Source organism: Myxocyprinus asiaticus, chromosome 4 (genome assembly GCF_019703515.2).
Source record: "Myxocyprinus asiaticus isolate MX2 ecotype Aquarium Trade chromosome 4, UBuf_Myxa_2, whole genome shotgun sequence".
In the NCBI taxonomy this organism is placed as follows: Eukaryota; Metazoa; Chordata; class Actinopteri; order Cypriniformes; family Catostomidae; genus Myxocyprinus; species Myxocyprinus asiaticus.
The window spans coordinates 11,222,499-11,234,916 of record NC_059347.1 but is presented as its reverse complement, the minus strand read 5'-3'; the positions used below and the strand labels follow the sequence as shown (position 1 = coordinate 11,234,916).

At 38.2% G+C, this 12,418-nt stretch overlaps 1 protein-coding gene across 2 annotated transcripts in view; it reads left to right on the top strand.

The window, feature by feature from the left end:
* Positions 1-12,028, top strand: part of LOC127433836 (segment polarity protein dishevelled homolog DVL-2-like) — a 39,303-nt gene extending 27,275 nt beyond the window's left edge. For both annotated transcript variants that reach the window (XM_051686103.1, XM_051686093.1), the window contains exons 13-15: positions 1,674-1,850; positions 1,942-2,160; positions 7,156-12,028. In XM_051686103.1, the coding sequence (XP_051542063.1) occupies positions 1,674-1,850; positions 1,942-2,160; positions 7,156-7,688 (929 nt within the window). In that variant the 3' untranslated portion in view covers positions 7,689-12,028. The remainder of the gene's footprint in view (positions 1-1,673; positions 1,851-1,941; positions 2,161-7,155) is intronic.
* The last annotated feature ends 390 nt before the right edge of the window (positions 12,029-12,418 follow it).

Genomic DNA, 12,418 nt, shown 5'->3' with positions numbered 1-12,418 from the left:
AAAGGCTTAACCAAACAGAGCATATGAAAGTAGGAACAAACTCAAGAAAGTACATCCTACATGTGGCACCTTAAGCCCTATCCACACAAGTAAAAGCACTGTGTCAGAACAACACGCCCCTCCCTCGAAATATTGCCGCCTCTCCTCTTCTGAGGGCCGTCCTTCAGCCAGATCCAAACTAGAGTGGGCAGGCTTGAGGAGGGGCGTCATAACAGTTTCCGTCATGTGGTGTGTGATGGGATGCGCCTGTGGGTAATAGAGCCTCATCACCGCTGCCTTTAAAGATGGTAAATGCTGCTCTACAAGGGAGCGGTCTCTAGTTTCCACTGTGCATGCACACTGGCGTCCTTATGGATCCAGGAATGGAGTGGGTGGTGTGCCGGTGCAAATTAGATGTGTCGCCTGATGCCACACCCACTCTGTGTCTTTCTCACCCAGCCACAGCAAACATTCTTGCTGCTGACAATATTTTTTTTTTTTTGGGGGGGGATTTTTCCCCTTTTTCTCCCAATTTGGAATGCCCAATTCCCAATGCGCTCTAAGTCCTCGTGGTCGCATAGTGATTCGCCTCAGTCCGGGTGGCGGAGGATGAATCCCAGTTGCCTCTGCGTCTGAGACAGTCAACCCGCACATCTTATCACGTGGCTTGTTGAGCGCATTGCCACGGAGACATAGCGCGTGTGGAGGCTTCACGCCATCCACCGCGGCAACCACGCTCAATTCACCACGCGCCCCACCGAGAACAAACCACATTATAGCGACCACAAAGAGGTTACCCCATGTGACTCTACCCTCCCTAGCAACCGGGTCAATTTGGTTGCTTACGAGACCTGGCTGGAGTCACTCAGCACACCCTGGGATTCGAACTAGCGAACTCCAGGGGTGGTAGTCAGCGTATTTTACCACTGAGCTACCCAGGCCCCGACAATATATTTTTTAACGAGTAAGATATAATAACTATGGCTGTTGATTTAACACATTAATTCAGTGCGAATAATTATATAAAAAATTATGTGTTAAAAATTAACGCAAATAATCATGTCCCCGGGCTGTAATAAGGAAGATTCCTACCATCGGATCTATTCAAGCTTGAAGCCCCACCTGTTTTCAGCAGGGGGCAGTAAGTGAAACTCCAGCTGTTTAGGCAAGGCTCAGCTGTACACCCTGAAAATTTTTATATGATTTATAAAATAGTTTAAAAAATGCATAAATTCTGAATTCTAAAAGTGTGAAAGAACTGTGTGAATGCGCTGCTTCTCTGTTGCTAAGAAAAAGAAAAAAAATGCATTTTTATTTAGGCCCACCCAAAATAATTTCCTGGCTATGCCCTTGATTCCACTATCACAATATTCTACTTCCATTGTTCCATTTTGCGTACAAACATATCAGTTGGTAACAGATTTAATTTTGCATTAATGCGAGATAAATCTTTACTGCCTATCATATACAAATTTTTCAGAATTCCAGACATAATTTCTGCCATGTCAGTTTTGAGGAGAATATTTGCCAGCAATTTTTCAGTGATATGGTACTCTTGATTTGAAGGGGCTTTACACTGCTAAAAAAAGAGACCAATTAATTAGATAGAAACCTGTTGTCCAATTATCAAATGGGCCAACTATCTGAAATGCTTGTTTACTTTGACGTTGTTGTAAAGTTTTGTGTTTTTACAGGTTCTGATGTGGTTGAGTGGCTTTATCACCACATCGAGGGCTTCCAGGACAGACGAGAGGCTCGTAAATATGCCAGCAACCTCCTGAAAGCTGGCTTTATCAGACACACAGTCAACAAGATCACCTTCTCAGAGCAGTGCTACTATGTGTTTGGAGACTTCAGCGACTGTGAAAACTGTGAGTGTTCTACATGTCCAGAAAGATTACATGATCACTGGGGCTGGACCTCTTCTGTTAACAGAGTTCTTTGCCTTTCCTTTTTAATCAGATATGGCAAACCTCTCTCTGAATGATAATGATGGTTCCAGTGGAGCATCTGACCAGGACACTCTGGCACCATTGCCCTTGCCAGGGGCCACACCCTGGCCCTTGATGCACACCTTCCCTTACCAGTACCCACAGCCCTACCCCAGCCAGCCCCCTCCCTACCATGAGCTCTCCAGCTATAGCTACACACCAGGAAGTGCTGGTAGTCAACACAGTGAAGGTGAGAGAGAACGAGCATTGGATGAATAAATATTTATTAGGGATTAGCTACTCAGCCTTGTGTAACTAGAAGCATTTGTGTTCACAATTTTTGTAGACTTGAGTATGTTTCGGCCTTTTGTCCCTCTTCGAAGGAATAGTTCACCCAAAAATGAACATTCATTTACTCACCCTCATGTTCCCTGGACCTCAAAAGAGAATTCAAGAATCTTCACACAGTTCTTTTCCGATTGACTGTTCAGGTCTGTCGAGCTCCAAAAAGGTTAAAATCAAAACCTCATAAAAGTAGTTGGGCTGCAACTAATGGTTATTTTAAAAATGTACTAATCAAACGATTATTGGAACGATTAATAAACTATTTGGGCGATTGTTGCAACAATTAATCAAAGCTTGTATTCGACAATTCAGCTTGTGCTATAAGTTAAGATGTTGTTTTAAACATGCTTACTAATAATAAAGAAACAAGGATGAAATTTTCTTGGAAGAAATATGTTTAAATTATTAAAAAAAATAAAAAATGCAGGTGCAAATTTACAGTTAAAAAACAAAACATGAGGGTTGTTTAAAACAAGTAAAAAACAAACAAATCTTAACATCTTATGCAATGTACTGTAGCTCCTCAAGGCAATATACCTTGTTTTAAAGGATTTTTAGATATTTTCATTGAAATTATATATATAAGTGCTCTCAGTCGATTAATTTTTTTATTAATCGTGACTAATCACAGATTTTGAAAATGCTGAAAATTTGACAGCATATATAATTATTTTCCTGTCAAATACATTTACCTCCATATTAGGAAAGAAAACAAAACAATATGTAACAATATAATGCTTTATTAACATTTTCCAAACAAAGCCTTCCACAGTATAAAGATAGAAATGCACTAAAATAGCACCAGTTCAACTCAAATGAAACATTTCTCAAAGTCTAATTGGGAGGTTGACTTATTAAAATAATTAGTCCCCATAGGATAAGTATTCCTTCATATTTTCATTCATTTCATTTTTCTATATTCATAATTTTACATTTAATATGTTCATCTCATAAAATTATTTATGCCTTTGCAACTGATGTGCAAATGCATTTATTCCTGCTCTGTGAAAATACACCTAAATGCCACTTCAGATGCAGCTTCTGTGCCACCTTTGCTATGTAAAGATGGCTTTAGACCCCATAGGTTTAGTATTCATTGCAATGGGCATTAAATCTCTTAAACTCTCATCCTCCACAATATTAATCTGCCGGTAGACTGTGGTATCCGCTTTCCTACTGCAATCGTCAAGCCGCGTTCATGATTTGCATCAGGGTGGCAACTTCAGTGCAGCTGTGAACTCATCTGGGCTTGTTTTGTACATCAAATAATAGTGTGTCCTTTCTCCATCATTTTATCACGGACAGAGAAGCGCTGTTGTGTGTGTTTGTGGTGTGTGCATCAGTGTAATGACTCCGGGCAGACACATTACAAAAGTTCCACCCTCCCAACAAGTGTTTATGCTGGTTGCATTAACTGTAAATGCGTTTATCGCGATTAAGGAAAATTAAAGCGTTAAACTTTAATTAATCGCATGTGCTAACGCGTTAATTCTGACAGCTCTATATACACTGGCGGCCAAAAGTTTGGAATAATGTTCAGATTTTGCTCTTATGGAAAGAAACTGGTACTTGTATTCACCAAAGTGGCATTCAACTGATCACAGTATATAGTCAGGTCATTAATAACGTGAAAAATTACTATTACAATTTGAAAATAAAATTCAGAACTTCTTAAACTATTACAAAGAGTTCTCATCAAAAAATCCTCCATGTGCAGCAATGACAGCTTTGCAGATCCTTGGCATTCTAGCTGTCAGTTTGTCCAGATACTCAAGTGACATTTCACCCCACACTTCCTGTAGCACTTGCCATAGATGTGGCTGTCTTGTCAAGCACTTCTCACGCACCTTACAGTCTAGCTGATCCCACAAAAGATCCATAACACTCTTTTCCAATTATCTGTTGTCCAATGTCTGTGTTTCTTTGCACACTCTAACCTTTTCTTTTTCTGTTTCAAAAGTTGCTTTTTCTTTGCAGTTCTTCCCATAAGGCCTGCATCCCTGAGTCTTGTCTTTACTGTTGTACATGAAACTGGTGTTGAGTAGAATTCAATGAAGCTGTCAGCTGAGGACATGTGAGGCGTCTATTTCTCAAACTAGAGACTCTGATGTACTTATCCTCTTGTTTAGTTGTACATCTGAACTTCCACATCTCTTTCTGTCCTTGTTAGAGCCAGTTGTCCTTTGTCTTTGAAGACTGTAGTGTACGCCTTTGTATGAAATCTTCAGTTTTTTGGCAATTTCAAGCATTGTATAGCCTTCATTCCTCAAAACAATGATTGACTGATGAGTTTCTAGAGAAAGCTGTTTCTTTTTTTGCCATTTTTGACCTAATATTGACCTTAAGACATGTCAGTCTATTGCATACTGTGGCAACTCAAAAACAAACACTAAGACAATGTTAGGCTTCATTTAATGAACCAAATAGCTTTCAGCTGTGTTTGATATAATGGCAAGGGATGTTCTAGCAAATTAGCAATTTAGCATGATTACTCAAGGATAAGGTGTTGGACTGATGGCTGCTGGAAATTGGGCCTGTCTAGATTTGATCAAAAATGACTTTTTTCAAATAGTGATGGTGCTGTTTTATTCATCAGTAATGTCCTGACTATACTTTGTGATCAGTTGAATGCCACTTTGGTGAATTAAAGTACCAATTTCCTTCCAAAACAGCAAAATCTGTACATTATTCCAAACATTTGATCGCCAGTGTATACATATATGTGAGAGAAATCAGCTATATCTACATCATGAACATAATATTACAACTTACATCTGCACAGACAATAAAGTGAATGCACAGCTGACTTTGAACTATGTTGCATGCTAAATGCATAACTGGCATTGTGAATATGCCATTTCCATATCAATGCGTTATGTAGCACAAAATCCTAAATTCTAGAAAAAACTAAAATTGAATACGTCTCTAGCAAGAACCCACAACAATGTAACTAAGGATAGTACATCACTATACTCATTATATGCAATTATTCCGGGAATTTATTTCAGGGTTTCTTAAGGTCTTATATAAGTTGATACATTACGTTCACATCACCGCTGGTGGGGTGGTTGTCACGGTTATCCTTGCAGCCTGTATTTTACTTTTTTTTTTATTATTTTTGTATAATTCCCTCACACTTTGCTCATTCTGAGCTATTTGGCATGCATCTGGACTGTGAGCTACATCTCAGACTACAAAGTAAAATTTTAGTTGACAATTTTTTGTTGTCAACATTGTCGTTTATGTCGACCAGTCGTGTCAGCCCTAAAAAGTAGTCCACATGACTTGTACGCTTTGTTCCAATTCTTCTAAAGCCATACAATAGCTTTGTGTGAGGAACAGACTACAGGTAGACCGATATATCGGGTTTACTGCTTAGTATATATAGTTACATTTTGTAACTATCGTTTTTCTGCAAAAATCAATGCCTATAGTTGCTGATTGTTTTTTATTTTTATTTGTTACATGTATTCCTCAGCGTTCCTATGTGGCCAAGAGCATGCAAAAAATAAATAAATAAAAAATATGACTATATGGGAACATGCTCTGTCAGCACATACATCGCTTCTCCAACTTCATATCTTGTGAATAATAATAAACCTTATTCCTCATCCAACATTATCTGGTGATATATATATATATATATATATATATATATATATATATATATATATATATATATATATATATATATACACCGATCAGCCACAACATTAAAGCCACCTGCCTAATATTGTGTAGGTCCTCCTCGTGCCGCCAAAACAGCATCAACCCGCATCTCAGAATAGCAGTTACAGAAATACTCAAACCAAATCATCTAGCACCAACAATCATCCATGCGATTATCTAATCAGCCAATCGTGTGGCCGCAGTGCATAAAAATCATGCAGATACGGATCAGGAGCTTCAGTTAATGTTCACATCAACCATCAGAATGGGGAAAAAATGTGATCTCAGTGATTTGGACCGTGGCATGATTGTTGGTGTCAGATGGGCTGGTTTGAGTATTTCTGTAACTGCTGATCTCTTGGGATTTTCACACACAACAGTCTCTAGAATTTACTCCGAATGGTGCCAAAAAATAAAAAACATCCAGTGAGCGGCAGTTCTGTGGATGGAAACACCTTGTTGATGAGAGAGGTCAACAGAGAATGGCCAGAATGGTTTGAACTGGCAAAGTCTACGTGCTGTTTTGGCGGCACAAAAGGGACCTACACAATATTAAGCAGGTGGTTTTAATGTTGTGGCTTATCGGTGTATACAGTATGGATGGATGGATGGATGGATAGACATAAAACCCTTCATCTGCTGAATATATTGGCTATATAAAGCTTAATTTGGTAAATAAGTCTCATTTCAAAATAAGATTCCCTGGTGTATTTCAGGCTTGTTTATATTTTAAAGTCCCACTTTATGCACCAAAGCTTCTTTTTTTTTTCTAGTCATTATTGGGATTTTGGACTCTTGTAGCCTCAATGTCTGTGCCCATCATAGTAAGGAAAGCCTAAGAATTTCGTTTAACGTTCCATAAATTGATTTTAAAAAAACTACAGTATAGTCCGATTAATCGATTATCTACCTTTTCCACCACCTTAGTTATCAGGATTGGTAAAATCCATTATCGGTCAACCTTTAGAACAGACCACTTTTGGAGCTTGTTCACTATTTGTATGGAAAAGAGCTGTGAACAGTTCTAAAATTAAAAAAATGCTCCTTCTGTGTTCCACTGAGTAAAAAAAATAAAAATAAAAATAGAATTAAAATGTTTGGGAGAACTTTTCCTTTTACAAAAGACTAAAGGCAGGAACATATTCTACACACGCTTGACTTTGTCAAAATGCAATTCATAAATTTTAAAACATTTTAGCATTTACGCATTGCTCCTCTGTTTCTCGCACAGGAAGTCATAGCAGTGGTTCAACGCGTAGTGAGGGCGAGCGAAGGCGGGGCAGTAAAGGAGGCAGCAGCACCAGCGGTCGAGATGAAAAATCCCCCGTAGGAGGTGGTGGAGCTGACTCCCGTTCTGGCAGCGGCAGTGAATCGGAATACTCTGTCCGCAGCAGCCGGAGGCGGGAGCACGGTTCCGCCACACCCAGCGAGCACAGCCTCAGTCTGAGCCAGCGGTCGCATCACAGAGTTCCGCCCACCCACCTGGCTACATATCCCCCAGGTATCCCCATCTCCTACAACCCCATGATGGTCATGATGGTTCCACAGCACCCCCACCCTCATCCGGGCCTGGGCGGCCCCATTCCCACCCTGCCCACTGCGGCCGCTCTTCATGCCCTGCCTCCCTCTTCAACACCTGGCGGACCACCTGGAGCTCCTCCCACCAGGGATCTGGGATCCGTTCCTCCTGAGCTCACCGCATCCAGACAGTCCTTTCATCTGGCCATGGGCAACCCCAGCGAGTTCTTTGTGGATGTTATGTAGTGGGATGAAGGCGAGGAATGTGGTTGAAATGTGAAATTATTGGCATAGTTTGCCTGTAATGAAAAGTCTGTCATTATTTACACACCCTCAAGTTGTTCCAAACCCGTATGACTTTGTTTTGTGGTGGAACACAAATGGAGATGTTTCCATTGTATGGAAAAAAGATGCAATGAAAGTGAATTTTGACTGAGGGTCTCATTCTGCCTAACATCCACTTTTATGTTGCTTGGAATAAAGAAATGATGACAGAATTTTCATTTTTTTGGCGAACTATCATTTTAATTGACTGTGCCGACAACAAAGAGAGCAAAAAGCCAAAACAAGTCAAGTGTCTCGTGGGTTTTCAAAGGAGTTGGTCTAATTTCAAGAGGACGCTTTTTTAAATGTTTGTTTTTGAAAACTAAACACAGCCATTTTCTTTTTGCTTGTCCCATGATTAATTTTTTCCACTCTTTTTGACTCTTGTGTGTACGGTACTTTTACAAATAAGCATTCACCGGTACTGCTAACATTGCAACTTGAGTATGCTACCAATGACGTGAATGTTGTGCTTTCGTAATACGAATGGAACAGAGATTTTGTTTGTTCTAAATTTGGACAAATACAAGGCACAGTAGAGGTACGGTGATAGGAACTACCCCTTTTTCTGTCTAGTTGTTCAAAGCAAATCTGCATATGCATAATGTTAATGAAATCTTCCTCATCACTGTACACGCATGTATGTAATGCACAATAGTAATATGCATGTGGTGATGTGCAATGTAGATTGCCATTTTCAGTTGAACACATTGAAAAGTTGAATGCAACAAGTACTGCAACGTGTTTACGAAAGTACACAATGAAATTTTCGAGTGACCACACAAAGCAAACAAATCAGTTTTAGAGTAGTGATACAGTTTGTTATTTACTCACAGGTTGTTCAAACAGGGTGTTTAAAGGAATATTTCACCCAAAAATGACAATTCTCTCATCATTTATTCACCCTCATGCCATCCCAGATGTGAATGACTTTCTTTCTTTTGCAGAACACAAATGAAGATTTTTAGAAGAATATCTCAGCTCTGTAGGTCCATATAATGCAAGTGAATGGTGATCAGACCTTTGTAGCTCCAAAAATCACATAAAAGAAACATAAAAGTAATCCATAATACTCCATTGGTTTAATCCATGTCTTCTGAAGCGATATGATAGGTGTGGGTGAGAAACAGATAAATATTTAAGTCCTTTTTTTTTTTTTTACTATAAATCTGCACTTTCACTTCCACAATCTTGCGCTTCGCATTCTTTGTGTATATCGCCACCTACTGGTCGGGGCAGGTCAAAGGTGGAGATACATAGATTTATAGTATGCATTGTATGGACCTACAGAGCTGAGATATTCTTCTAAAAATCTTTGTTTGTTTTCTGCAGAAGAAAAAAGTCATACACATCTGGGATGGCATGGTGGTGAGTAAATGATGACAGAATTTTCATTTTTGGATGTACTTTCCCTTTAATGATACATTATTTTATTGAATAGAAGATCATTTTCATCTTTGTCTGAGATTTTTGGATTAAGAGTGTTGCCATAGTGTGTATAGACTGTAGTTAAATCTTAAACCCTGACCTAGAGTCTTTAGATCAGGATTATTTCTAAGGCACTGACGTTTTTTTTTTTTTTTTTTCTGTTTTAGTTTTGAAGCTTTGTTTTGAGATTATGTTAAATCACACAGCTGGTAAAATAATGATATTATATCATATATTAGCTTTGAATTTTTAAATTCCACCATTTTACTTTTAGCATGTTGCATTTTTTCCCTACATGTTTGTGAATATGTTATATTGGCTGTTTTGCTCAAAACTGAAGCGTGTACGTTTAGCCATATTGGAAATAGTGGACACTCTTCAGGGTGTTTATTGTTCAGGAATATGAATTCTGCCGCTGGATAAACTAGATCCAAGTCTAGTTTTAAACTTTGTATTGTCCTTTGAGTCTCTTGAGACTGGACGGTCAGCTGTTTCTCCTTGTACAACACGTTTCTATGAGCATGTCTCTGAATTTCTTTCTCAGTTGCTCACATTTTTTGTTTAGTACGTGTTTTAGATTAATAGACCTGTTTGGCTGATCTGAGACCAGTTTTGTGGGTTTTTATTATGATGGTTGGAGTTTGGGAAGGTAGGCCTGGTGTTAGATTAGTATGAGAAGGTAACTTGGAGCCAAATGCCTCAGCTGGAACACATCAACTGACATTTTTGTACTATTAAAAGAATGGGGCGAATTTCGATTTAACATGCAAGCTACTTAATGATCCAGGTTTAAGGAGCAGTTAGTTGTTTCTTTTTAATTGAGTGGTATGCTTTGTGATGAGCCAAAGGCTAAACTCATATATATATATATATATATATATATATATATATATATATATATATATATATATATTATTAGTTGAAGTCAGAAGTTTACATACACATTAGCCAAATACATTTAAACTCAGTTTTTCACAATTTCTGACATTTAATCATAGAAAACATTTCCTGTCTTAGGTCAGTTAGGATCACTACTTTATTTTAAGAATGTGAAATGTCAGAATAATAGTAGAGAGAATGATTTATTTCAGCTTTCATCACTTTCCCAGTGGGTCAGAAGTTTACATACACTTTGTTAGTATTTGGTAGCATTGCCTTTATATTGTTTAACTTGGGTCAAACTTTTTGGGTAGCCTTCCACAAGCTTCTCACAATAAGTTGCTGGAATTTTGGCTCATTCCTCCAGACAGAACTGGTGTGACTGAGTCAGGTTTGTAGGCCTTCTTACTCGCACACGCTTTTTCAGTTCTGCCCACAAATTTTCTATCGGATTGAGGTCAGGGCTTTGTGATGGCCACTCCAATACCTTGACTTTGTTGTCCTTAAGCCATTGTGCCACAACTTTGGAGGTATGCTTGGGGTCATTGTCCATTTGGAGGACCCATTTGTGACCCTTTCTGGCTGATGTCTAGAAATGTTGCTTCAATATACCCACATAATTTTCCTTCCTCATGATGCCATCTGTTTTGTGAAGTGCACCAGTCCCTCCTGCAGCAAAGCACCCCCACAACATGATTGTGCCACCCCCATGCATCACGGTTGGGATGGTGTTCTTCAGCTTGCAAGCCTCACCCTTTTTCCTCCAAACATAACAATGGTCATTATGGCCAAACAGTTACATTTTTGTTTCATTAGACCAGAGGACATTTCCCCAAAAAGATCTTTGTCCCCATGTGCACTTGCAAACTGTAGTCTGGCTTTTTTATGGTGGTTTTGGAGCAGTGGAATTTTCCTTGCTGAGCAGCCTTTCAGGTTATATCGATATAGGACTCGTTTTACTGTGGATATAGATATTTGTCTACCTGTTTCCTCTAGCATCTTCACAAGGTCCTTTGCTGTTGTTCTGGGATTGATTTGCACTTTTCGCACCAAACTACATTCATCTCTAGGAGACAGAATACGTCTCCTTCTTGAGCGGTATGATGGCTGTTTGGTCCCATGGTGTTTATACTTGCGTACTATTGTTTGTACAGATGAACGTGGTACCTTCAGGCATTTGGAAATTGCTCCCAAGGATGGCTGATTTCTTTTGATTTTCCCATGATGTCAAGCAAAGAGGCACTGAGTTTGAAGGTAGGCCTTAAAATATATCCACAGGTACACCTCCAATTAAGTACACCTCCTATCAGAAGCTAACTGGCTATTTGTCTAAAGGCTTGACATCATTTTCTGGAATTTTCCAAGCTGCTTAAAGGCACAGTTAACTTAGTGTATGTAAACTTCTGACCCACTGGAATTGTGATATAGTCAAATAAAAGTTAAATAATATTTGTTTGTAAACAATTGTTGTAAAAATTTCTTGTGTCATGCACAAAGTAGTCCTAAACGACTTGCCAAAACTGTAGTTTGCTAATATTAAATCTGGAGTGGAGTGGTTAAAAAATTCATTTTAATGACTTCAACCTAAATGTATGAAAACTTCTGACTTCAACTCTGTGTGTGTGTGTGTGTGTGTGTGTATATATATATATATATATATATATATATATATATATATATATATATATATATATATATATATATATATATATAAACTTACAATCTTCTCCTGGCAATCATGGATCATGATTACACTCCTAGGACTGGTAGATTGTATTAATGGGAGCTAATGTACAAACAGGAATCATTGTAATGATGACTGTAGGTTTATAATATAGGTTTATACTGTAGACCTGACATTGACGCATTTCTACCTACTTTATTTTTGACTAACTTTTTTTTTACATGTATAAATCATTATTGTAACATTTTGAAATCTAAATAAAGGTGTTATATGAAGAGAAAACTTTGTCTTATTTCATTCTGTGAATGATGATAAAGCTTTGTCATTGGTAGTGTCACTAAGGTAAATACAGGTAAATTGGGACACTTTTTGCCATTCATCTCAAGGACATAATAATTTTGATTGTAGTTAGCATAAATTAAAGGCTGAACAACATATACTACAATAATGTATACTGGGGATGCACATTTTTGGCTCATACCACTTTTGTCAAAAAACTGTGGGCCAATACCGATATTTTGCCACTTACCTTATTTTCTTTTTTCAGATCACTGTTTTGCTTGCGTATTATGCTTAATCATGCTTACATTTAGGAGAGCCACAATTAAAGATTATATATATATATATATCTGTATATTGTCGCAAGGTTCAATAAATGAGG